Raw genomic sequence first — 27871 nt, 5'->3', positions numbered from 1 at the left:
AGTGCTCCTGACAGTCCACACAGTGCTCCTGACAGTTCACACAGTGCTCCTGTCAGTCCACACAGTGCTCCTGTCAGTCCACACAGTGCTCCTGGCAGTTCTGCCATAGCTCCAGAGGCTGGGAAGAGGGACTCAAACAGCCCCAGCTGGCTGGCCATCTCCTTGTGTATAAGTCTGTGTTCTGCAAACAGAGATGAGAAGGAGAGTGAATGACTGTGTAGGCTCCCCTGTGGTATAAGACTGGATAATTAGTAAGCAGGGTCAGTTGAACAGCAACCAGCAAGCAGCTTCATCAGCTGAATACAGACAGATCAGAGGTCTCTGGTGGCAGACAAGTTTTTACTGCTGGTCCTTTTATCTCAAAAATTTACCTAGGTATAAGTTTTTCACTTGATTTAAGTTACTAAGTTTTGTTCTTTGTTTTTCTTTTTTCTTTTTTCTTTTTTCTCTTTTCTTTCTTTCGGAGCTGGGGACTGAACCCAGGGCCTTGCGCTTGCTAGGCAAGTGCTCTACCACTGAGCTAAATCCCCAATCCCAGTTTTGTTCTTTTTAAGAACATCCTTAGACACTTTATTTTTTTAAATGTTACAATTTATGTGGGTATCTACATGTAGGTAAATGCACATGGGTCTGGGTGCTGGTGGAGGCCAGAAGAAGGTATAGAATGCCCTGGAACTAAAAGGTCACTGCAAAGGCTGTGATGGCTTCCATTGTGTTCTGGAACTGGTTACATCAGCAATGTCCAGTGTCACAGGAAGGGAAAGGTGAAACCCTTGGCTCCAACAACCATCCAAGCCACACACTGTACTCGTCAAGGACTCAGTACTTCCTTCCACAGTAAAGTTTCTGTAGCGCAAACTTCATATCTTTGTTCTTCAGACAATAGACAACTGGATTCAAAGATGGTGTGACTACAGAGTAGAAAATGGATGCCAGGCGACCCAGCAATGGGGAGTATTGAGAGGCAGGCCTCAGGTACACAAAGCTTCCAGTTCCATAAAACAAGATGACCGTGGTCAGGTGAGAGGAGCAAGTAGAAAAGGCTTTCCACCTGCCATCCACTGAGGGGATACGAAGAACTGTGGCCACAATGCCAATATAGGAGACCACTGTGAGGGCGAAGGAGCTCATGACAACACAGCTGCTAACAGCAAAGCCCACCTCCTCAGTGACATGGTAATCAGTGCAGGAGAGTCTCATGACTGGGGGCATGTCACAGAAGAAGTGTTCAACAAGATTGGGTCCACAGTAGGGGAGGGAGAAAGTGTTGAAAGTATGGAAGGCTGAGTAGATGGCTCCACTCACCCAGGCAGTGACGACCAATGCATAACAATATTTCTGACTCATGATGGTTCCATAGAGCAGTGGTCTGAGGATGGCCAGGCACCGGTCATAAGCCATGGCTGTGAGCAGGAAGCATTCAGTACATGCAAATGTAAAAATTATGTAAAGTTGTGCTACACACTCGAGATAGGAGACGACCCCTGAGCCTGTGAAGGATATAGCCACTGCCTTGGGGATGGTGGCTGAGGTGTAGCACATGTCCAGGAAAGACAAGTTCTTCAGGAAGAAGTACATGGGAGAGTGGAGCCTACTGTCTCTCCTCACAGCCATGATGACGGAGAGGTTCCCCAGGAGGCCAAATGTGTAAACAAGCAAGAAAAATGGGATGACCACCAATCTCAGCTGTGGGACATCGGAGAAGCCCCTGAGGATGAAGTGGGTCACTGTTGTGTGGTTGGACATGGCTGCTCAGATTGTGTTCAGATGCAGTGCCACACGGCTGAGGGAGGGGACAGGAATAACAGACAGGCTCAGCTCATGTGTGCATGTCCTTGTTGACTATGGAGGCCTGGCTTTTATCAGACAGCTAAGACAATGAAGCAGACAATCTACATGGCATATTGATGATTTAGTGGAGAGGAGGGGTAATCAATGAGGAAGGAGCAGGTGGGGTGAATGAATATAGGCAGGGAGAGAGGATAAAACAAGAGGGACAAAGGAGAAAGGATCGCGTGAGAAAGACGAATGGGGAGCAGGAAGGGGGAGAGGAGGCATCCGTCAAAGTTCTTTTGCTCTTACGTTTTGCATGGATTCTGGGTGAGAAGCAGTCTCCTGTATTCATTTAAATTTTTTTTTACCTTTATGTGTATATATGTATGTAGTTGAGTCTCTCTCTCTCTCTCTTTCTCTCTCTCTCTTTTTCTGTCTGTCTATCTCTCTGTCTGTCTCTGTCTTTCTCTCTCTCTCTCTCTGTCTCCCCCCCCTCTCTCTCTCTCTCTCTGTGTGTGTGTGTGTGTGTGTGTGTGTGTGTGTGTGTGTTCATGTGTGCACTAGCCACAATATAGGTATGGAGTCCAAGAAACAACTTGCAATAGTAGTTTTCTTTTTCACCCATGTCGATTCTGGGGTCCACACTCAGATTGACACTTTTCCTAGCCGACATTTTTACTTGCTGTGCAACTGGCCTGCCCTTTGATATTTGATTCTCTACACATTGAAGCAGTTCAATTCTTGTGGATATTTTCAACATTACTTGAACTTTCTTTAAATCAGTTTCTAAATTTTGTTTTTAATTTTTAATATACCCCATTTTAAGGTTTTGATTTATATTTTACGAGTCTTTTAATTTTCTTTGTATTGCTAATTTCCATCCAGATTCTTCTGTCCTTCTGTAGACTACTGCTTTTTTGAGAACTTTTCTTTAAATCTTAACAGAAAACACAACATCCGCACCCAAGTGAAAATGTCTTCTATTGAATGAACACATTTAATGGCAAACACTATAGTTCTAGGTTTTTATAAATCTTTGTTTCTAGAGACCTTGACTTTATTTATTTATTCTCCTGGTGTTTTTCCCTCTGCAAATGCGTTCATAGAAGCAGGGACAAGCTATCTGCGTTCTTTGCCTGTAGAGATGGTCAGTATCAAATGTTGAGTCCTCGCTGGACAATTAATCATTAGACAAACCAAATACCTGTGGTCTCCCTCAGACATCAGCCTAGCTCTGAGACAGAGGTCTCTGTGGAGTCAATTGAGAGAGAGAGATACATATAGAGGCATAGAGAGACAGAGAGAAACAGAGATAGACAGAGACACAGAGAGACAGAAAGAGAGACAAAGACACAGAGACACAGAGAGAGAGACAGAGACAGAGAGACAGACAGAGACAGACAGAGACAGAGACACAGAGAGGGACAAAGAGAGAGACAGGAAAAAGAGAGAGCTAAAGCTCAAGTGTATGGACAAACATAACCCTCAGTAGATGTCAACCATTCAGCCTGCTGATTAAGTTTGGTTAAGTTTTGATTATGTTACATCTGTGGAGTGTCTGTCTTCTGCTCTGCCCTTTTCTTGGTTCATCAGCAGAAGACATCAGCCACAGGCAGCCTAACAGAGAACCAAGGCTCCCATTCCTGTCATATATTGCCAACCCTTGACTGTACTTCTGTTTGGCCAAGGCTGTCCTGATGACTGACCTCCAAGTCAACTGGGAGCAGGCAATGCAGTCATGGCGGCTGATATAGGCACTGGCTGCAACCTGGGTGCTGTATCAGCATCTGGGCAGCTGGGGGAGCCTGTGGGGATTCCCCTTAGAAAAGGCAAATGTGCACAGTTCTTGGAAAAGGCAAAATTTGCAGAAAGTACAATGGCTGGTGTGTTCTGGGTGGAAGAGAAGTGAGTTTGGCAGTGCCTGGGATTCCTGACACAGCTTAGCAGATACGTCTCATCACATGTAAGGAGAACACCTGAAGGTGTTTTGAGAAGAAGTGGGTGCAGAGGTCCTGGTAAAAACTCCACATTTTATACAGTTGTATAAAAACCTCAGAAATAAAAACAACATAATTATACTTCCAGAAGGCAGAGCTGAGAAAGTGGGTGTTCATGTGGAAGAGAATTAGCACCAGGAGGACACTGCCTGAGGAGCCATGAGGCTACAACCTGAAAGACTCTTCCGTCAAGGGTTAGGTGAATATGCTTGTCACTTTGACTGAGGCAAGCCCATGGTGGCTGTGTGTCACATACCACCTCCCCTTTACTCCCTCCTCCATATTCCCAGGCTCCTCTTCCTAAGATGACATCATAATCCCTGGCACCAGATACCACCTTTGACTTTGGAAGAGACCAAGGCCAGATCTTGGCTGGTTTGTCTGCATGGCTGTCAGAATCTGGTATGACTAGAATGTGGATTTTGTTAGAAGGTGGAATTAATGTTGAAGATATTTACTAATGTTATTTGTGAAAAAGAGGGAACAATTACAATACGTTACATCTGGGCTTATGGGACTTATACTTTCTATGCTTTGAAACTCTGTTCTTCTAAGAATGTCTTTGTCAATGCAGCAAAATTAAATACCAAGATAACTATGACAACATCTTTACATTGTATCTTTAATGGTAAATCTCCACAGTTTTCCACAAATGATCAAAAGTGTAGTTTCTCTTTCTGTAAAACATGTTTAATACTCAAAGTGTAACTGGGTGGGAACCTAAAGCAACTGAGTGATAAAAGTGTATGTAAGACTATAATGTAGTGTAAGTATAATGTAATACTACTAACCTGTATAAACTATGGAAGATTTCTGTTCTGGACTGTTTGCCTTATTGGCACTAGCCAGAGTGGTCACTCTAGGCATAGTGTTCACACTATCCAGAGTAGTCACGGTAGGCAGAGGGGTCACTCTAGGGAGAAGGGTCACACTAGCTAGAGTGGTCACACAAACCCGAGTGGCAGCTCACTATTATTAAAAGCCTTTCCATTATTAATCTCTAAGTGAATAGAGTGATGTCTCACTGAAAGCCGTAGTAGAATTATCTTTTGGTCCCATCTCATTGTAGTATGACATCCAGACTCACCCTCCTTGTTGCCAGAGAACGGACTCCCTGTACTCCTCAGCATCCCCTGTGTGCATGCCACCACATCCTGCATTGATGGATGCTTTGTTCATTTCTGTGTCTCAGCTATTTCTAGTAGTGCTTCAGGGGACATGATAATGCAAATGTCCCCTCAATTATGGATTTAAATCCCTTTGGGTATGAACTCAGGGTTGGGGTTACTGGATCCTGGGATTGTTCTATTCCTAGCTTCCTAAGGATTCTGCATTCATCTGTTTTGTAATTGAAATGGTAAGTAGGCAAGGTGGCCAATGATTATTAGCTTAAATGATCGTTTTACAGTGTGCTCAGGCACGGGGCTATCACATAAACCCATTCAGTTATGACTGATCAAAAATTAAAGCTAAGATAGGTCTGTGATCCTCCTGTTCAGGAGGTGGAAGCAGGAAGCCAGAGTTTTAAGATCGTTTGGCCATCTAGAGAGTTTGATTATACTTGGGATACATGAGGGCCTGTTTTCAAAAAGTATTAACTACATAATTGAGTTCAAAGTCAATAATGCAGTTGGTCATATCTGCAGTGAGGAAGAGAGAAATTAATGCCTATTCTCAGCCTACTTTCTCCTTTTTATACAGTTCAGAGCCCCTGCCCAGAGTGGTTCTGCTTCACACATCAGTTAACTCAAGCAAGACAGTTCCCCCCCTAGACATCCTCAGAGGCTAGCCTTAGTCTGTGTAATCCCTCATGAGTATGCCTAGTCATTTATCTTCTAGGTAATTCTGGATCTGAACAAGTGAGATTAAATATCACGTCCTGTATGCAGGAGTAGTGGGGACCTGCCTTTTCTCTCAACCAATGGCATCAGGCCATTGACAGCTGATATAAACTGAGGAATATTTCCCTGTTATGTTTTCTGTGGCAGCCTGAGGCTCTGATCACCTCAGCTTTATTACTCAGAGCTCTGGTGTGTTTGGGTCTTAATTTCCCCAAGGTTGGCTCATTATCTTCATTCCTAAAAGATACATTTCAAAGAGCAGGTCTGTTTGATTGTGTATATCATTTTCAATTTCGATGAGTTTGTGGTTTTAGATCCTGGAAGCTATGAGAGAAGCTTAGACTCAGGGCCAAGGTTAGGAGACAACAAAAGACAGCGTTAGCTCACAGAGCCAGTCCTGGCTTGCTCAAGTGGTGGTCTGCACTCTGTCTTCAACAGGCCTTCTCTCTAGAGTGGAAGCCACTCTCTTCCACTCTAGGGATGGAACTGGTGTTTTTGAAGTCCATGGATATTACATGGCTTAATTTACTGCAACTTTATTATCAGCCCTTAGATAGTTAGACCTTAGAGAAAGGAATTCTGGCCTTTGGCTGTACCAACTGGCTGAGAGTGATGACAGACCTCATGGAGATACTGACAGAAGACACGTGCAGGAGGATGAGGCTGTCTGGAGGCTGTGTGCTCTGGAACAATGAAGGATGGTCCCCAGACACTCGTGAAGTTGGAGAACTCACTCTATACAACCTTGTGCTTTTCCTCCAACTAGTTCTTTATTGAGAGTGTAAACAAGGGTATTTATGCTGAATGGTTTATTGGAAAAGTCTGTTGTGTGCTGAATCACATCTCTCACCAAAATGCCTGAGAGTTTTAAAATTTAGAAGATACAGTCAGTCCATCAACATGGTCAAGGCGTGGTAGGATGGAGCAGCTAACATCAAGGCAGACCCAGAGGCAGAGAAAAGTGGACTGCCGGGCTCTTTGCTCCCAGTCTCCTAGGAGACTCTAAATCCAGATGAGCTGACAACCAGTTATCACACCATCAAGCGTGAGAATCTGCTCAGTACTTGGTGTTGTGATAAGGATCACATTTCCTAAGTGACCGTGCCTTCTGCAGGTTACTGTGCAGCTTGCCAGACATTGCTCATACAGAGCCCATGTCATTTTGAAAACATATAGGCAAGTAGCAAAAGGTGCTCCCAGAATAGGGTGAGGCACCCGTACACATATATAAATCAAAGGAGTCATATCTTGCAGCTCAACTTTGAAAATCAAAGTCTTTTCTTGCAGAGTCTAAGTCTTCATTGGCCTCAACCCAGTTTCCTCACGCTTTCTCTAATGTCTTCCTAGAGCTATGCCGTTTGCACTGGTCCATGAGTGTATGTATCAAACCTCAATAGCAGACTCATTTGCATTAGCGTTTCGATGTTGATATAATTTCAAAAGGGTGTGTGTTGCTTCTGTAGTTAAAGATTCATGAAAAACATTCATCAAAATATAACTTAAAGCCTGGGGTGGTGCACACATTTCATCCCATTACTTGGGAGGCAGCGGCAGGCAGACTTCTGAGTTTGAGGCCATCCTGATCTACAGAGTGAGTTCCAGGACAGCCAGGATTGAACAGAGAAGCATTCTGTTGAATACCCCCAGCAATATATACATGCTGTGTGTGTGTGTGTGTGTGTGTGTGTGTGTGTGTGTGTGTGCATGTATAGACACAAGCACACACACATACTCATTCTCTCTACCTCTAGGTTTTCCTTTCTCTTGAACTTACATTTCAAAAAAGAACAAAGTTAAGTCAGAGGAGAAGAGCTCAAATCCTGGTACCAAATATTTTTGGGCTTTTTGTTTAGAGTATTTCTGGGTGCTTGAGAGGCTCAAGTGGGCTGCCTGAGCTCAAGCAGAGTAGAGGTTTTGTTCCTCTCATGATTGGGCCCCACTGGAGTCGTCTATGATCGCCTTGTCTGAGTTCTTCCTTATCTTGTCTCCTGTGATGCCCCGACTCCTGCTCTTCACACACAAAGGCCTGGTTCTCATGCTGTTGCCACCTCAGCCTTCCAAGGAAAGACAAACTGCTTTCTCCTTCATGCTTCCAGTCATCTCCACAGAGACTGAATGTCGACCCAGTCTAGTGAGACACTGTCCATACAGCGCAACATCAGCTACCCAGTGACCCAGTCCTCAGGAATCCATGTCTAACTTGAATGTGAAGCTTCCTCCCTTAGCAGAATCCTGTGAGAACCTGACAGTTTCCAAAAGTGCCTGTTGTGTTGTACCTGCTTAATACATTTGTCTAATCTTTCCTCTGTCAATTGGTTTTTTGGAGACAAGTTTCCCCTATGGCAGCAGAATCAGTCCCAGCCCTACTTGGTCTGTGAGATGCACAGGAGGCCGTGTCCTTCTTCTGCTGCCCTGCACTATAGAACACAACTCATGATTCCTGCCAACTCTGGGGGCAAACCAGTGACATCTAGCAGTACTCTTGAGACGATGCCTTAAGATAAAGTCTTACTGAGTTAGTCATTAGTTAAGTGTCTCTGAGTCTACTTTCTGGTCAAGAAGGCCTTAAACTTGCAATGTTCCTGCCTCTTCCTCAGAAGCAGCTATGCTGACAGCCTTGTACCCTCAGGCGATTGTCAGCATTCTGTGGCAGATGGAAAACACTTGGAGAACTTTACAAACAGAACTTCACGGAAATTGTTATTCCAATTTATAACCAAGACGGCTAAGCATCACGCATGTGTCTTGTCTTGTGCCCATTTGATGGTATATACTAAGAGGCAGTGGTAAAATTATACTCAGGGGGGTTGTGATAGAAAAAAATGCTCAACTTTTTAATAATTTCCCCCTCACTTGTAGACTTTTCACATCTCCTTAAAGAAATACAGATTGTTTAATTCACATCTACCAATTAGGCAGAGGAGATTTTTGTCCTGTTTAATCTCACTCGGCTCTCACCTGGTGGAATGATGCTCACTTTCTCTGTCCAGAGGTCATCAAGTGGGGAGATGGACAGCAGGACCGTCTCTCAGGCTGTAAGTCAGCTGCATTAGCGAGGACTTGGAGGTTGGATGGATGAAGCTGTCTGATTGCCTTTGCACATCTTAAATATTGTGAAACGATTCATTTGCCAGTCTGTCTGGGAAAGGAGAGAGCGTGCTTTGAGCTGTCTAGGGAGCTGGCTCTGGGAATATGTTTGTTTCCTTCCAGGTCCCATGGACTAACATTTCTCAGGGTCCCTATGGGTTACTTCAGAGACTTAAAACAAAAGGTTTCCTGAGGCCACATGAAAATAATAGTTGGTACATTAAAAGTATGGTTTGACTTTCAAAATCTTCAGGCTTGGGTTTGTGAGACAGACATTTATTTTAGGACACAAATATCTGTATGCTATGCAGACCACAAACATTAAATTAAATGCCCTGAACTCCTCATTTTCTTTGTCCAGGTTCTTAGGGTTCTTAGAAACAACAACCAAGCCCAGTACACCCTTGTATCTGCTACTGTGGTCTGTGACCCCAAACATTTGTTCAACCAAAGCCTTGTCTTGCCTTATAGATGCACAGATGGCATGGTTTAAATGAAGGTTTGCTAGTGTATGCCGATACTCACAGGTCGTTCCCTGTCTGAGCACTTCAGAGAAGCCCTGTGACCTGACTTTGACCTGGGAACTTGGGCAGCGGCTCTGCTTGATTCAGTGTCTAAAAGCCACATCCAGGCAGGAGTACCACCTTCACTCAGAGAAGGCAGGACCTGGACTTGATGGATATGAGCAAATTTTAACGGGGTCTAATGAGAATTGCTTCATCAGTGACTGACTCCACACCTAACATCTGTGCCCAATTTACATGCCAATATGAAAGCTGCCTGACCGGAGTGGATGTTGTCTTAGGGTTTCTATTCCTGCACAAACATCATGACCAAGAAGCAAGCTGGGGAGAAAAGGGTTTATTCAGCTTACACTTCCACATTGCTGTTCATCACCAAAGGAAGTCAGGACTGGAACTCAAGCAGGTCAGGAAGCAGGAGCTGATGCAGAGGCCATGGAGAGATGTTTCTTACTGGCTTACTTCCCCTGGCTTGCTCAGCTTGCTTTCTTATTGAAGCCAAGACTGACCAGCCCAGGGACGGCATCACCCACAATGGGTTGGGTCTTCCCCCTTGATCACTAGTTGAGAAAATGCCTTACAGCTGGGTCTCATGAAGGCATTTCCTCAACTGAGACTCCTTTTCTGTGATAACTCCAGCTTGTGTCAAGTTGACACACAAAACTAGCCAGTACTCCTGTCCAGTGGACCTCAGTCTCAGTCAATAGTTCTACCTGATGTGTACCTAGTTCAGCCTGGGGTCTCACTAAATAATGGGGTCCAGCAGGTTCTCTCATCTAAAACCAGAGCAAAGGCATCAGTACAGTGAGCCAGAGAGGTCATGGCACCTTTGGTTGTCTCATATCATCTCCACATGGACCTTCCAGAGTCATAGACTAGACTAAACTATAAGTGTCTTTCCCCAAAGAACACCTCTAAAAGCCATAGGGTCTGCGTGTCTCCAAGAGCACCCAGAAACTAAGACACAAGGGGATATGAAGATCCAAAGGATAATGGCATCTCAAACTAATGGAACATGATAGACCAGGGCTTCCAATGAAAGACAATACCAAGAAGGCTTGAATAATGACCCCAAGTGGAGGCCTGCGACATCTTAAGAGTGAGAAAGTATTTTGGCTCATACTCATAAAGCATGCTTGTGAGTTTCAAGAATGTATACACATGCTTCGGAATGCAAGCTGAGTTCTAGACCCCTTCAGCAAAGCACAGAATACAACGCAGCCAGCTCCAGCATTTTCTGCCTTCCCAGTACATATGGAAGTTGTACTTAAATGCTACCATAATCTATTTGGCATGTGATATAAAGATACATTTTAATCAAGCCATTTCACTGCTAAAATGTGTGTTCTCATTGGATCTGGGGACAGGGCATCAATGGGCTTGCCCAATGCAGGCCTGCCACAAACCTTCAATATTTAAAAGACACCGTATCTTCAAAGCATAATAAAATGAGTTCTGCTTCACTTTAGCAAAATGAAAACAAGACATTTGGCAGAGAGATGGTGTGAGTCAAAATAGTACTATCTGAAATCTCTGAGATTCACCAGAGTAAAGGCCAACAGAGAATGCCTATCATGAGTTAATCAGTCAGCAGGAAGCACCAGAAATCCCATAGTCCACAATGACAGGACCGTCTGCAAAGGTCAGAAAGGTATGGAGCAACCGAGTCAGCCAAGAAGAGACATTCATGAATACTGAGTAGGTAGGCAGTTTTTGTTGCTGTTTTGTTTTTAAAATCTTGAACTTTTAGCTTGCACTGGGCCAGTATCAACCAGAAAAACTCAAAACACATTAACTTTCTCCTTAGTCGAAGAGGGAATGAAACTCAAGAATATAATACTCTGTAAATAAATACCATTTTATTTTTCTTAATATAATTCAATACAATTATGGAAACTACTAGACTGCACTATCATACAGAGTTCATTATTTGGATCTAGATTACACTGAACTGTGAGCGAATATTTGGTAGTTGATAATTGAAGATGTGTGGGGGATTTGAGGAACGCTTGAAGACAATTTAAGCAAGCTCATTTTCAGAAAAGTATAAACATCTAGGATTACAGTTCAATTCAGTAGCCAACATCTGTCTAGCTGGACTTCAAGCCTGCTTAGTGGGAGTGGGTTCCTGTATGGTGCGGTACACCTAGCCAAGCCCCATGACTGGACAGATCTCACATGCTAGAGAGACCCCAGTACTGACACTTCCTAAACCCTTAGATGAGTGTAGCTCTCACTTTTCATCAAAGAAGCTCCTTACTGTGTATGAAGACCACTACAGAAAGCCACAACTGACTAAAATGCAGAGGATAACTGACCACGTGGTGCCAGCTCCAACTGAACCATCCACAACATGGCCCTGCACACAAGAGTCAAGGGAAAGCACGGGGGAGGGGCGGGGTCAGCTTCTGGGATGGAGACCCAGGCCATGGCTTCAGTAATATGGTTGCCTAAATAAGGGAAGCCTCGGAAGGAACTGGAGAGGGGGAGGGGGTGCAGATATGAAAACATGGTGAGCGTTCATGTAGAAAATTCTCAAACAACAACAAAATTTTAAATAAAAAAAAAGGGTACAATTAAGCCAGGTAGTGATGACACCTTTGATCCCAGCACTCAGGAGGCAGAAGCAGGTAGATCTTTATGGGTATGAGGTTAGCCTGGTCTATGGAGTGAGTTCCAGGGATAAGCAAAGAAACCCTGTCTTGAAAAACAAAAACAAAACAAAAAACAACAATTAAAAAAATCCCATAAAAACAAATAAAAAATCAAAACTTACATTTCAATGTAATCTATTTTAAAAATAAGACAATTTTGAATAAAAATTTTACAAGGACACTTTTTATATTTCTTGTATTAACATACAATTTTATATGGTTTAATTATTATGTTAATAGGTATTTTCAATGTTAATCACAGCTGTAAGCAGCCAAAACCTTTTCTCTTGAAAATTAATATTGATGGTTTTCAGCACAGAGATATATGCCCACTAAATTCTCTTTTTCTTTTTTCAATCTCATGTAGCTCAGGCTAGACTCAAACTGTGTACCTGAGGATGACCTTGAACTCCTGAATCTCCTGCTTCCACCACATAGATGCTGGAGAATCAGGAGTTCAAGGACAGAATGATCCGACACTACCATTGCCATCACCACCACCACCAGCACTTTCTCCTCCTCCTCCTCCTCCTCCTCCTCCTCCTCTGCCTCCTCCTCCTCCTCCTCCTCCTCCTCCGCCTCCTCCTCCTCCTTTGACACGAGGATATTATTTCCTCAGTGACAAATATTCCTTAGATTCAAATACTCATTAATTTAATCCCTGAGAAAAATGACTATCTGGAGAAAAAGAGTACATGATAATTGACTGCAAATTAGAACAGACCTTAAGAAAACAGACTGGGGGCTGCTTGCAAGGTTAAAAGGAAAGTTAGCATGTGGTCTCTTATTCCACAGGACTGAAAGCTATGACAGGTTATGTTCCTGTAGAGAAGTGACATCAGCACACCAAAGAGAAATACCTATACCTTGCATCCATTGCAAAATTATTCACAATAGCTGAAACATAGGACCAAGCTGAGTTCCCCCAATGCATGAACGGGTAAAAAGTATAATAAACAATAACTTCTATGGTATTCTTTACATCCCGATTTATCATTAGGAATAGCATAAATGAAACTAAAGGACATTATTATTTCAAGCAACAGAAAGATGCCACATTTTCTTACTTTATTGGGCATCTAAAGAAGTTGGATGTTGAGTGAGGTAACCCAATCACAAAAAAAAAAAAAGAAAAGAAAAGAAAACCACACATGGTATGCACACACTGATAAGTGGATATTAGCCCCAAAGCTCAGATTACCCAAGATACAATCCACAGACCACATGAAACTTAAGAAGAAGGACGACCAAAGCATGGATGCTTCAGTCATTCTTAGAAGGAGGAACAAAAATACTAATAGAAGAAAATATGGAGGGGTTGGGGATTTAGCTCAGTGGTAGAGCGCTTGCCTAGAAAGTGCAAGGCCCTGGGTTCAGTCTCAGCTCCAAAAAAAGAAAGAAAGAAAGAAAAAAAAAGAAAATATGGAGACAAAGTTTGGAGCAGAGACTGAAGGAAAGGCCATCCAGAGACTGCCCCACTTGGGGATCCAGCCCATACACATACAGCCACCAATCCAGACAATATTGTTTATGCCAAGAAGTGCATGCTGACAGGAGCCTGATACAGCTGTCTCCTGAGAGGCTCTGCCAGAGCCTGACAAATACAGAGGCAGATGCTCGCAGGCAATCATTGAACTGAGAACGGGTCCCCATTGGGGGAGTTAGAGAAAGGAATGAAGGAGCTGAAGGGGCTTGCAACCCCAGAAGAACAACAATACCAACCAACCAGAGCTCCCAGGGACTAAACCACCCTCCAAAGAGTACACATGGACAGACCCAAGGCTCCAGCTGTGTATGTAGCAGAAGATGGCCTTGTCAGGCACCAATGGGAGGAGAAGCCCTTGGTCCTGCCAAGGGTCCTTTGTAAGGAAATGTAAGGGAAGGTGGGAAGCGGTAGGTGGATAAGTGGGAGGGGGAACATTCCCATAGAAGCAGGGAGAGGGGGAATGGGACGGGGGTTTATGGATGGGAAACTGGGAAAGGGGATAACATTTGAAATGCAAATTAAAAATACCCAATAAAAAGTTGGATGTTGAATGCATAAAATAAGGAAAAAACAAAACAAAACAAAACCCAAGGACTAGAGGAGAAAGGGAAATGTCTGTCAAAAGTATGCAGCTTTAGTTAGGGCTGGAGAGATGACTCGGCCTCAGTTAAGATGTACTGATGTTACAGCGGACCAGATTTTGGGTGCCAAAATTGATGAAGGGACCCATAACTGACTGTAACTCAGTTCTAGGGCATCAGACACCTTCTGGCCTCCAAGGGTACTGTACTTGTGTGCATATACCCCGCACAGACACACACATACGTATAACAAGACAACTATAGTTAGAGTCTATATTCTAAAGTGGTTGAGCACATTTTTTCCCCCAGAGAAATGAAAATGGAAGTAAAAATGCCCAAAGTTTGTTCTAGCTATTTCACAATGTGAGTGTTTTGGAGCCACAAATTGTATGCCATATAAACGTATATGTATGTATCTAGAATGCATAGTTTTTAAAAAGTCACATTGATTTTACATTTATGTATATATGTTTTGCCTGTGCACCATGTACATGTAGTACCCTAAAAGGCCAGAAGAGGGCATCAGATCCTCTGGAACTGGCGTGAACTACCGGGGGAAGGCAAGCGCAACAAGTGAATCTCTGAGCTGTTTCTCCAGCCTCATATAGTTTTTTTTTAACCAACTAACAAACAATCAAATACTTAAGGGACAGAATAAAATTAATATCCAAATATTTTAGATAATATTAGCCTATTCATCTGACAAAGGTTATATATATGAAAGTGTCATGAGAAGAGTATGTATGTATATATGTATCTTTGTATGTATGTATATATGTATTGTATCTTTGTATGTATGTGTGTATTATGTATGTATCTTCGTATGTATGTATGTATCTATCTATCTTTGTATGTATGTATGTATCTATCTATGTGTCTTTGTATGTATGTAATCTATCTACCTCACTATCTATCTATCTATGTATCTTTGTATGTATGTATGTATGTACGTACGTATGTATGTATATTCGTATGTATGTATGTATCTATCTTTGTATGTATGTACGTATCTAGATATGTATCTTTGTATGTAATCTATGTATATATGTATGTATGTACTTATGTATGTTTGTGTGTATGTATTTATATGTATCTATTTATCTATCTATTTATGCTTTTGCAAGACCAGGTCTCACTGTATAGTCCTGGCCAGCCTTGAGAACAAGATTCATGAACATGACATCATGAGTGAATTTGGCTCCACCAATGTGACAGCTGAGACTTCCATTTTTAATCCTTCTTCTTAGAGCTGCCTTGTATCTTTGTCATAGTGACTTTCCTATGGGTTGTTTGGGGTGTGACCTCTGTTACCTTAGATGTGCCTTGATACCATCAGGTACTTTATGAAAAAATGTAAACTTTTGAATTGTCTTTATTATAGCCATCCTTCTTTGTCTGTCTTAGTAGACACTGACGTTGAGCAGGTAAAGGTCAATCTGAAAATTCTAAGTAAAATCAGCAAAGTCACTGACTGATGCCCACAGTCCCTTTGGGAAGATTTAGGAATATGTTTGATATTGCTGTGTTATTCAAGCGCTGGAATCGCGTAGAGGACTTTCCTATAGACAGCCAGCTTGCGGTCCCCACTCTCCCTGCAGAGTCAAAGCACCACATAAGAATGAGGGAACAGACAGAGGCTTTAATGGCTGAAATAATGAGGTGAGCTTTGGGATGTAGGAAAACTTTTTGTAAATGCATTATCTGGACAGTAGTCATGGGACTCATTAAGCTAACAAGATGACAACCTCCTGGGACGAGTTTCCCGAGTTCCTTGGTGAGTCTTGTGAGTTACAGCCGTAGGCAGACTTCTGATGAAAGTTGGGAACTCCAGGGAAATTAAGAGACTAAAGAGTGAGTGTCACCCTGGGGTTGAAACCAGTGTCCCAGAACGTCTTTGGGAGGGACGCACCAAGAAAGGGAGGCCCCAGCAGATTTGACGCATTTTGTAAAACTAGAGCTGAATAAGCTGGCAGAACCCTGCTTCCTCAGCAAGGTGACTCTGCTTTAGAAGAATGAATTGAATTGGAAAAGGCTCTCCTTTAAAAGATCACTATAGGAACCATTTCCACAGCATGATTTTCATGTACAGGCTTTGCTGTGGACATTGGTCATTAATCAGATTTCAAAATCCTGTGCTTCTGGGGGTACAAGCTTCCTCCTGCCTGCTGTCAGCACACCCTCTGCCCTCATCCTTAACTCACAGCCAGGGCTGCTCAGTGCTGAAAGTGCCCAGCAGGCAGGAAGCTTTCCATATACAGTTAACTCTGACAGTTACACACACACATCAGAACTCAAAACACAACTTCCCATCTACCTCCCACAAAAACCAATGAAGTAAAATAAGCAAGCCTCACGGGCGACTTAAGGCTTTTGTAGTAAGCACATCTACAGATACAACAATGAACAGAACGGGTAAAACAAAGGTACTTAGACGTAAGAAATTACAGGGTAAGACACAAGCTTGCAAGAGACTCAAGAAACAAAAAGACTAGTTTATAGAGAAGAGAGCTGATCATTTAAGGGAGGTAAAAGTATTTTTAAGATATATATATATATCCAGAAATTATACTAAAATCAAGAGATAAACTGCAGTTTCTCAGGTGTTGGTTTGGCATGTCAATATATTATGTCTTAGAAAGATTGTATTTGGATGAAACCAGGGCCTCTGAGCAACAACTTCTCAGTGGTCTTTGATGGACATATTCCTATACGAGCCTAAGGAATCTTAATATGTCTTGTTCATCCTAAGACTTTTTAAACGTTGGCACTGATCAGCTTTGCCCATTTTTAAATGTACAGCCACTAGTCACTCCCTGTAAACCTGATCACTTCTAGGGAAGCTGTCTTAGTTAGGGTTTCTCTTGCTGTGAGCAGACATCGTGACCATGGCAACTCTTACAAGGAAACATTCCTTTGGGGCTGCCTTACAGTTCAGAGGTTTAGTCCATTGTTGCCATGGTGGGCAGCGTGGCAGCACCAAGGCAGTCTTGTCCTGAGAGCTCTACATCTGGATCAGCAGGCAGCAGGAAGGCATTGAGACACTGGGGCTGGCTTGAGCATCTGCGACCTCAAAGCCTGTAACACACTTCCTCCAACAAAGCCACACTTCCTTAGAGCGCCACTGGCTACGAGTCTATGGGAGCCATTTTTATTCAAGCCACAAACAGAGAGGCTGTTTTGGGTCAGATGATCTGACCTGTTCTTTCAGTTGTTCTCAGAATGGTTTTCAATGATTTTTAAAATGGGTTTGTTTATAAGGAGAAGAAAACCTAGGCAGTTTTTGAGTTTTTGAATTAACCTTTATTATAATATTGTATAAATTAATGGGATTTACTGACATCTTCATGTGTATCTGTCATGAATTGGTCAAGTCTATATACGCTCCTTGACGCCTCTGCCATCGCCTCTTAGCATCCTTCCTAGACCACAGAAGATACTCTGAACTTACTTCTGTTCTCCTCTTTTCATACTTCTCCTTCTAGTGACCTGTACTCCACTTGTACTTTTGTAAGTCTGCCTTATCCGTTTCCACAAGTATGTGAGAATGTGTGGTGTTTGTCTTGAGGTGTCTGGTTCATTTCACTCAAGTGAACTCTGGGAACTTCTGAGGCACTTTGTTTGACCTGCAAAATAGGACAATTAGCATGATGTATCTTCCACAAAAGTTATTTGTCTTAGGATTTTCTTGCTTTGAAGAAGACATCATAACCATGGCAACTCATAAAAAACAATATTTAATTGGGGCTGACTTACAGGTTCAGAGGTTCAGTCCATTATCATCATGGCAGGAAGCATGTCAACATCTAGGCAGGCATGAAGTTATGGTTTGTATATGCTTGGCCCAGGGAGTGGCACTATTAGAAGGTGTGGCCTTGTGGGAGTAGGTGTGGCCTTGTTGGAGTAGGTGTGTTACTGTGAGTGTGGACTTTTAAGACCCTCATCCTAGCTGCCTGGAAGTGAGTACTCTGCTAGCAGCCTTCAGATGAAGATGTAGAACTCTCAGCTCCTCCTGCACCATGCCTGCCTGGATGCTCCCACCTTGATGATAATGGACTGGAACCTCTGAACCTGTAAGCCAGCCCCAGTTAAATGCTGTCCCTTATAAGAGTCGCCTTGGTCATGGTGTCAGCTCACAGCAGTAAAACCTTAACTAAGACAGAAGTTGGTACTGGGAGTAGGTAGGGTATTGCTGTGATAGGCCTGATCATGCTTTTGCTCAGAACAATGTGGATTTGGGGATTTTGGATTTGGAAAGCAGTGGAATGCTTCAAATGGGGCTGAATGGGCCATCCTAGTAGGAATATGGAAGACTTTGTTGCTGAGAGTGATTTAAACTGTGCAGACCTGGCTCAAGAGGTTTCAGAGGAGAATTTCATTATGTGGCATAGAGACTGTTTTGGTGGAATTTTGGCAAAGAATATGGCTGCTTTTTGCCTTTGTCTAAAGAGTCTCCCTGAGGCTGATGAAGAGATTTACATTAATTGCATTGACAAAGGAAGCCTCAGAAAAGCCCAGCAGAGACTTTGTTCTCTTGTTAAGTCTCATGAACAGCATTTTGAATAAGCGTAGTAAGCATATAAAACATATGGTTTGAGTATTTAAGAGGCACCAGGAAGTGAAATGGAACTGAATCCTACGTTCTAGGAGAGAACAGATGAAGGGATCTGGGGACAAGATCCTACCCAACTAAATTTAGGTCCAGATATGGTGGTACCCACCTTTAATCCCAGGAGATAAAGCCAAGCAGATCTCCGAGTTCAAGCCAGAGTGGGAAAAAGCAGGTTTTAGGTGAAGAAAAGCTTAAACCCAGGCATGGTGCCACATGCCTTTCATCCCAGCATTACAGGAGACAGGGCTATGTAGAGCTCTGAGTTCAAGGTCCATTTACAAAGCAAGTTCCAGGAAAGCCAAGCTTAGGCAGAGAGGGAGTCAGAAAACAGAAAGCTAGTAATAAACTAAGGGGAGCCTATGTTTCAACTGCAGAAAGCAGCAGAACATGGTAGCTTCAGTCATGTAGCTCTAGCTTTAGAGGGAAAAAATAGAAGGGACTAATGGGACTATTGGTACTGGTCAGCTGGAGCTAAGAAATTAGCAGTGATTAAGAAGAGACCAGCATCTCTGAGGTGAAATCTTCTAGGAAGTGTTTTCTGAGAGCACAAAGAAGCTGTGTTCCAGAGATAGCCAAGGTTGTATCTTGTGCTGCAGCTGTACTTGGTAATGTGTAAGAGTCACCCAGGTGGTGCTGCTTTTGATGGTATCAAAGGGTCATGAAGAACAGCTGAGACTTGGCACTGTGGGAGGCCATGGAAGGCCATTGGTGAAGGTGCAGCCTCAGTTGTAGTTGATGGCCCAGGTCTGAAGGGGTCATGCAAAGCATTTGAGGCTTGGCACCATGAAGAGAGCCTATGAGGCTATTGGTGAAGCTTGGTTGCAGTAGAAGACCCCAGTATATGGGAGATGGCAATACCATGGGATGACCACCAAGAACAGCAACAGCAGTGGAGTGGAGTGAGCCAGAGCCTAGAGTGCTACAGAGGACAGAGCTGGAGAAGTGATGCCAACCCTTATGAGGAGCCCAGAAGATCATGTGTGGATCCCAGACATTGGAACAAGAAGCTGTAACATTGAAGCTGCCTTGGAGACCCCAAGATGTTCGAGATACCAAAGTCAATGCTGCTCACAGGAAATGGACCCAGTCCAGGAAAAGAATGTAGTTGCAGTCAGCAAAGATGAAAAAGGAGCTGGAGATCTGAAGGCCACTTTGACGTCAGACATGGAGACGCAGAGTTTGGAGTTTGCCCAGCTGCTTTCCTGTCTTGCTTTGGAAATACAGTTAAGTGATTGGGTGAATCTCAGAAGAGACTTTGAACTTTGAACTTTTAACGTTGTTGAGACGATGGGGACTTTTGAAGTTGGATTAAATGTATTTTGAATTATGTTATGTTTAGATATGGCCCCCATAGACGCGTATGTTTGAACAAGCCTATGGGGGCCAGGGAGTGGATATTATGGCTTGTATATGCTCGCCTTGGAGTAGCACTATTAGAAGGTGTGACCCTATTGGAGTAGGTGTGTCACTGTGGGAGTGGGCTTTAAGACCCTCAGCTAACTACCCACCCTGGCTCCTACCACCTTTCTTGTTCCATCAGGATGTCTACCAAGTCTGAGATACAGAGAACACTCCTATGTTTTCAGAAGATGAACTTGTCAGTTTAAAATCAAATTCTTTCTCTTCAGAAGTCATAAAGTAAAATACTTTGGGTATAACGCTCTAAAATTTTACTGGAAAGAGAAGCTAAATAAAAGTGAAAATGAAATCACTTTGGATGGAAACTGGATTGCAAAAATCTCTTTCAAACATTCTTTGTCTTGAGCAAGCTGTGTCTTAAAACCTTCTGCATTCGAGGACACACATTTTTGTTCCCATCTTTAAAAACTATAAATTACTAGTGTTTTAACTTAAAATATGGTTGCATTGACACGAACACGTCATAAGCTGTGAACTTTAAGATTTTTGTTTATCTGTACAAATGTGTGTCTGTCGGAGTGTAAATGTATGCATGGCACCTCTGTGTAGGTGTCCTGCAGGGGCCAGAAGAGGGCAGTGGTTACCCTGGAGCTGGCGTGGCAACCATTGTGAACTGACTGATATGGGTGCTGGGAATTCAACTCAGGTTTCCCAGAAAGCAGCAAGAACTCTTAACTGCTGAGAGATCTCTCCAGAGAGATAAGGAGAGTGGGTTGAGACCAATGCAGATTTAAAGTCAGCAAGAGATGGCTCCCACATTACTGTTTTTCAAACTAGAGCTGCAGCAACTTTCAAAAGCCTTCTCTGATCTATCTATCTATCTATCTATCTATCTATCTATCTATCTATCTATCTATCAATCATTTTATATATAAATGCTTATCCATAGGAAGGGGGATAGGAAAAAAAAGAAATACCGTCTTCTGTCCTTTTCAGGCACCTAGCCTGAGGAGCAAGAAGTGGCACACACATTCACACAATACACACGCACACATAAACATCTTTAAGAGCTTCCATAGTATGACATGTTCATCTCAACACAGCCCCATTGTAAGAGTAGGAAATTCCGTAATTTACAGTTTTTAAAGACAGAAGCAAATCGTTTGTCTTTGAATGCTGTGTCTTTAAGACACACAGGTTGCTTAAATAGCACAGAACGTTTGAAAGAAACGTTCACAATTTGATTTCTATTGGAAGTAATTTCATTATCGCGTCTATTTCGTTTTTATTTCAAACATAATCTTCTAGCAATATACTAAAAAACACTTTACTTCAAGCTCTAGGACTTACGCAGAGAAGAAAATCTGACATTTAAACCCAAAGTCAATTTTTCTAAAACATTATAACATAATTAGAATTATATTTCTACAAAATAGTATAAAATATTTATGTGTCCTGTTTGTCTCTGTCTTGGTAGATGTCTGCAATGGTGTGAACTGCCCTACCCTGCCCTGCCCTGCTGGTAGGCTCCAGCCTCTAAAACTTCTTCCCAAGAGTCAATTGTTTTGGTGACAGACATAATACAGTAATGAAAACAGCTTCCTAATAAAACATTAACTATCAAGAAAAGTTTACAGTAGAATGGGACAAGTACAAGGTTATGTAGATCAAACTCTCGAATTTCACGAGTGTCTTGGGCTGTCCGTTATTGCTCCTGAGCACACACATTTCCCAGATAACTTCAGCCTCATGTACATCTTCACTCACCCCATCATGAATCCTACCATCCCTCTCAGGCTGTCAGTGCCTCTATGTCCAGAATTCCACTTTCTCTGAGCACACAACTTGAAAATGTTTGATAATAGAATTGTAATCAGCGAAGTCATGTAATATCTGTGGAATTCAGAGAAGCCAGTCAAATTACTGGAGTAGGGGATGGTGGCTTCCAGTTCTCGAGAGATTGCTGTTGAGGATCAGCAGTACTTGAGTTAGGGATGATTGACCCTCGGGTTCAACACCGTATTTCATTGTCTCTTCTTTCTTGGTTAGAGTCTAAGCTACCTCCTAGCTTTCAGGAACTAAGATTCAAACTCTTGGATGATGAAAGTAAACTATGTATCGAAATCTGCCTTTAAAAACTACCCATTAGGAATCCAGACAATGAGCCAGGGGGAACCAAGGCTCAACAGCAGACATCTGAATAAGGAAGTTGATTCTGGAAATGTGTGCCCGGGTGAGCCAGGCACCCAGGCTGCCACAGAAAGTACTACAGGAGGCTCCACTTCCTGAGCTAAGAATATCACTCAGCCTTCAGGGTGTTGTGGTTCTGTGCCCTGGACTGAGGGAAGTGCCTGGCCTTTATCTCTCCTGCTTAGGGGGCTAGAGTCAGTTATACTGATCCAGTGTCTTTATCTCTGTGTGACATGTGGGTTTGCATAAAAAGTCCTCACTGTAACCTGGCTCGAGGATGTTTAAAACCTTCATCAAAAAGGAAACAGTAAAATCAATTTATTATTTTTTAAACATTTTGGTCTGGAGTCAGGGTCAACTTTGTATTAGCAAATTCAAGGGCCATTTGCAGTTACCGAAGCTGCTGATAGCCTTTCTTACTAGTTATTTTTACTCGCACTCATACTTAATAAAATGGTGCTGAGTACTGGAATTGCAACGATTCTGTACTCACTAAGTACAACTTGCCTTTATCTTTTTAGTGCATAGCTATGTCGTGATAAAACAGAAAAAGATCAAACTATTTTGTTTGTACCTCATACATTTTGATGCTATAAAATTTGCTGTTTTAACATTAATAAACAAACATTAGCTGAGCTTGAAGACATTAAGTATCTGCTTAAGATGAGCCCCTTTTCCACCAGGAAGCGAACTTCAGGAATAAGCAGAGACACAGCAACCACTTCCTATTCAAAGCACTAAGTGGTGGTAGCACATGGTGCTCAGAGCTCTGGTGTAGCACACAAGGCTGTGGGCGATTCCAGTACCAACGCCCAGCCCTTGCCCTTTGTTTCTCAGGCCGTCCTGGTCCTCAGTTTGGTGAGATCTTAGAGTGCAGCAGAGGCTTTCATGACTCTTGCTTGAGCTCCCCTCAGTGTGCTAGGGTCCTGCTTAGTCCATGGCAGCCAAAGCAAAGGAAAACCTTGTACTTTTTAATTGTACATAGGAAGCCATTTTCTTGTCAACTACTTTTGAATCACGTCTATGGTTATAGTGAAGTTTTATCTGTTCAAGCTATTTTGTTTGCTGTCTCTTCCAATGCTCTTACAGCCATCTTCACAACCTGTCCTGAGTTAAATGCCCCCATATTTTCCTTGGTGTTTGTGATAGTTGGTTTTAATGTCTGATTGGCATAGGCTAACCCCTGTGATTCCTCCATGGCGGTGAACTCTACCCTGGAACGTTGGTCTTAAAAGAAACCCTTTCTCCTGTGTTTGTCACAGCAGCAGGGAACACAATGAGGGCAAGTTGGTTTGGAAAAGCGTGGCCACTGTTGGGATAACTCAGACTATGTAGATCTAGCTTCTGAGCCTTTGGAAGAACTGTTTCTTGGAATGTAGAATTTGGAAGTTTGGGCTGAAAAAGCCACTGAGGGTTATAGCCAGATTTTGCAACAAAAGAAGCCTGGGAAATGACAGTGGAGGCTCAGGTCGTGGGATTTCATAGGGGACAATGGCTATCAGGAACTGGGATAGGACCGTTCCAGTGATAAAGAATCTGGCTTTACTTGGCTCTCGTCTCGAGAACCTGAAGGAGGTTGAACTGAGAGATAATGGACTAGTTTGACAGAGTTCACTTTAAGGCAGGTTGGCGTTCAGGCTGTAAGAGTGATCAGCATCACCACAGAGAAGCCTCCAGCACTGGAGGAATGGGAAAAGCATCCTCAGGGAAATCCTGACTCACTGGAGGCATCACCTTGGGCAAATCCAAGCAATATAATGAGACCAAAGCTCAAGCCAAGGGGTTCCCTGCTCCTCAAAGCAAATTCACTGGTGAAAGTGCTTCCCCAGGGTTAGTGCCCAGAAGCTGTTGTAGTGTGGATCAAGGGCCGAGCTGCATTTTTATCTGGCGGCAGAACCTTGCACTGCTGTAAGTCACTTCCTTATGCACTGGCTCTGAAGGCAAACGTGCAAGACTGAGGGATCATGGGAGTCGTAAAGGCCAGCACTGTGTGTCCATGCCCACCAGACACACGGAACTTTCTCAATTCTGTGCCAGGTGAATATAGCTGTGTTTTATTTTTGTGATGTTTTCAAAACTTCAGGGGACTTGGAGTTTTCACCAGGTCATTCGTACCCACTCCATCACCCAGCTCCTTCACGTGTTCTCCTTACATGTGATAAGGGACATCTGCCAAGCTGTACCAGGAATTCCAGGTAAGACCTTCTCTCCCACCCAGAACACACCAGCCACCGTACTTTCTCCAAACTTTCCCTTTTCCAAGCACTGTGCACATTTGTCACTTCTAAGAGAAACTCCCCACATGGCTCCCCCAGCTGCCCAGGCGCTGATACACACCCAGACCACAGCCAGTGCCTCCATCAGCCCCCATGACTGCATTGCCTGCTCCCAGCGGACGTGGGAGTGATCAGGACGGTTTCAACCAAATAGGAGTGAAGTCAAGAGTTGGCAATACATGGCAAGAGTGGGAACCTTGGTCCTCCTGCTAAGCTGCCTGTGACTGATGGAGCTGCTGGTGAACCAGGGAAGGGCAGAGCAGAAGACACTCCGTGGATGCAACATATTCTACCAATCCTAGTCAGCAGGCTGCTTGTTTGGCATCCAGTGAGGGTTGGGGGTTTATGTTTGTCCATACACTTCAGCTCTCTTTCTTAGTTGACTCCATAGAGAGCTCTGGCTCAGAGCTATGTTTCCAGGCTGATGTCTGAGGGAGACCACAGATAACTGCTTTGGTTTGTCTAATCACTAATTATCCAGCGAGGGCTCACCATCACACACTGACCATCTCTGCACACAGGGAAAGAGGACCTGCTTCCGGGAATGCATTTGCAGAGGAGAAAACAGCAGGAAAGTAAATAAATGAAGTCACGGTCTCTAGGAACAGGGATTTAGACAAACCTGAAACTCAAGTGCTTAACATTAAATGTGTTCCCTAGTAGAGGACAATGGTCCGGTGTTGGTAGAATTATTTTTAAACTTAAAAAAGACTCTCAAGAAAAATGAATGGAATCTATACTGAGAAGGTGTGTGCGAGGTAAATTAACAGCAGACTAAAAAAGAGGAGACTCAGAAATCTGTAGGACATGTGTTAGTGATTACAATTAAAAACCCTCTAAATGTTGAAATGCCCATAAGAGTTGATTTGCTTCGGTACATAGGAAGTACGCACACGGAACTGCTTCTCGCTTGACTCCATGGGGAATTTAAAAGCAAGACAACTTTGGCAGGTGTGTCTTCTTTCTCCCCTCTCTATTTCCTCTCTTCCTTTTCTTCTTCCTCTCCCTTTCCTGTTCCTCCACTCTTTGAACTGCCATTTAGATAGGCTGCCTCATTGTCTTAGTTGTCTGATAAAAGCCATGCCCCTGTAGTCAACATGGATCAGCACACACATGTTCTGACCCTGTCTGTTATTCCTGTCCCCTCCCTCAGCCGTGTGGCACTGCATCTAAACACAATCTGAGCAGCCATGTCCAACCACACAACAGTGACCCACTTCATCCTCAGGGGCTTCTCCGATGTCCCACAGCTGAGATTGGTGGTCATCCCATTTTTCTTGCTTGTTTACACATTTGGCCTCCTGGGGAACTTCTCCATCATCATGGCTGTGAGGAGAGACAGTAGGCTCCACTCTCCCATGTACTTCTTCCTGAAGAACTTGTCTTTCCTGGACATGTGCTACACCTCAGCCACCATCCCCAAGGCAGTGGCTATATCCTTCACAGGCTCAGGGGTCGTCTCCTATCTCGAGTGTGTAGCACAACTTTACATAATTTTTACATTTGCATGTACTGAATGCTTCCTGCTCACAGCCATGGCTTATGACCGGTGCCTGGCCATCCTCAGACCACTGCTCTATGGAACCATCATGAGCCAGAAATATTGTCATGCGTTAGTGGTCACTGCCTGGGTGAGTGGGGCCATCTACTCAGCCTTCCATACTTCCAACACTTTCTCCCTCCCCTACTGTGGACCCAATGTTGTTGAACACTTCTTCTGTGACATGCCTGCAATCATGAGACTCTCCTGTACTGATTACCATCTCACGGAGGACGTGGGCTTTGCTGTTAGCAGCTGTGTTGTCATGAGTTCCTTGGCCCTCACAGTGGTCTCCTATATTGGCATTGTGGCCACAGTTCTTCGCATCCCCTCAGTGGATGGCAGGTGGAAAGCCTTTTCTACTTGCTCCTCTCACCTGACCACGGTCATCTTGTTTTATGGAACTGGAAGCTTTGTGTACCTGAGGCCTGCCTCTCACTACTCCCCAACCCTGGGTCGCCTGGCATCCATTTTCTACTCTGTAGTCACACCATCTTTGAATCCAGTTGTCTATTGTCTGAGGAACAAAGATATGAAGTTTGCTCTACAGAAACTTTATTGTGGGAGGAAGTACTGAGTCCTTGAAGACTATAGTGTGTAGCTCTTAGGGTCTGATGGCTAAGAATGTAACCAGATAATTTATCCCTTCAAACTTTCTCTCTCTATGTCACTTAGCATTGTTGATCAAACTAAAGGACCAGTAGGAGCCTCCCCAGCCCCCACACTACATACATGTAGGCAAAACACTTGTTCATATAAAAAATAAGAACCAAGCAAACAAATCCTCCCCCTAATATCATTGTGGAATTGTTTCTGGAGCTATACTCATCACAGGAGACAGGAATCTCAGGTCTTTGTCATCAGCCTGGTGTAAAGGCCACGAATATGAATTTCCATTACTTTTAAAAACTTCATTTTTCCTGGACTGGCACAGCCACATTCCCTGGAAAAGTCAAGAGTCTTGAAGCCAGCACAGCAACCTGATACGGTTCCAGCAATGCAGAGTGGATTGCTACACTGTCCTTTTATCTCCAACTTTTGGGTTTTGGTCTCTGGGTGTTGTGTTCCTGGGGAGTTTCTGCATTATGATTCAGTTTATGTCTTTTCCCGAGAAAAACTGCGTCCTCGTCTCTTTAGGAAAATCCTAAAATTAACTCATCTGGCCACTATTTCGAAGTCCACCTTATGCTCTGGAGTTTGTTAAGCACAGATCAGCACATAACTAGATGAGGCCATTATTCCAGGAATCTGCTTGGGGTAGCTGTCCCTGAGCAAACTCTAGCAGCATAATTGGTGCAGGGTAAACAGACACAACTGACAAACTCTGGCCCAGGGAATAGGTTACAGATTCAAGGTCTCTTTTCAGTATAGGCTTGGAGCTCTCTGAAAATGTGAAGATGGGGGGGGGGTCATACAGGGTATATACCCCTGGAAGAATAGAATTCAATAAATAAGATAGGTTGACTGAAACAAACTTTTCCTACTTTATAGTGTAGATGATGGAATTTGTACTAAAAGAATTGAAGTGTTAGTATTAGCTATTCATAAGGAGACCAGTTCAGGTATTTTCTGTTTGTCTGGAGTGCTTTAAAACTACAAAGGTTGCCAACCTAAAAGCAGGTTGTCATGTAGTGTTTGTGTTTGCTCTGGGGGGGGGTAGCATTCTTTAGATTCTTTAAATTGGAGTTATAGGGCTAATAATAAAAACAAAATCTGTTCTGTTTGTATTTTCTAATTATAACTGAACTTGTAACCCTGGACTTGTAATGAAAAGAATCAATTGAAAAATCTGTAGCACCTGGATAATCGTTAGTCTTTGATCTGTAAAACCTGTAGAAATAAAGCACCTGGTTGCTAGTCAGTTGGAGCTGAGCGACTCCCCTGAATACCATGGCCTCTCTTCTCTCTCCTCTTTCTGACTCCTTGTCACCTCTGCAGGTTGACTGCCCTGTTAGCT

At 43.3% G+C, this 27871-nt stretch overlaps 2 protein-coding genes across 2 annotated transcripts; one reads left to right on the top strand and one right to left on the bottom strand.

Annotated features, from left to right (window-relative positions):
- Window positions 1–819: 819 nt before the first annotated feature.
- Or5af1 (olfactory receptor family 5 subfamily AF member 1) lies at window positions 820–1746 on the bottom strand. Its single transcript, NM_001000021.1, has one exon. The coding sequence runs from the start codon at window positions 1744–1746 to the stop codon at window positions 820–822; it is 927 nt and encodes a 308-aa protein (NP_001000021.1).
- A 23818-nt stretch (window positions 1747–25564) lies between these two features.
- Or5af1b (olfactory receptor family 5 subfamily AF member 1B) lies at window positions 25565–26491 on the top strand. Its single transcript, NM_001000526.1, has one exon. It carries the CDS (start codon window positions 25565–25567, stop codon window positions 26489–26491), a length of 927 nt encoding a protein of 308 aa, NP_001000526.1.
- Window positions 26492–27871: the final 1380 nt, after the last annotated feature.

Source organism: Rattus norvegicus, chromosome 10 (assembly GCF_036323735.1).
Source record: "Rattus norvegicus strain BN/NHsdMcwi chromosome 10, GRCr8, whole genome shotgun sequence".
In the NCBI taxonomy this organism is placed as follows: Eukaryota; Metazoa; Chordata; class Mammalia; order Rodentia; family Muridae; genus Rattus; species Rattus norvegicus.
Note: the sequence above shows the minus strand (reverse complement) of the source record. Positions and strands in the feature narration are given on the sequence as shown.

Bases quoted from the DNA above. Each gene is read 5' to 3' on its own strand.
- Or5af1 (NM_001000021.1), bottom strand. From the start codon at position 1,746: ATGTCCAACCACACAACAGTGACCCACTTCATCCTCAGGGGCTTCTCC.
- Or5af1b (NM_001000526.1), top strand. From the start codon at position 25,565: ATGTCCAACCACACAACAGTGACCCACTTCATCCTCAGGGGCTTCTCC.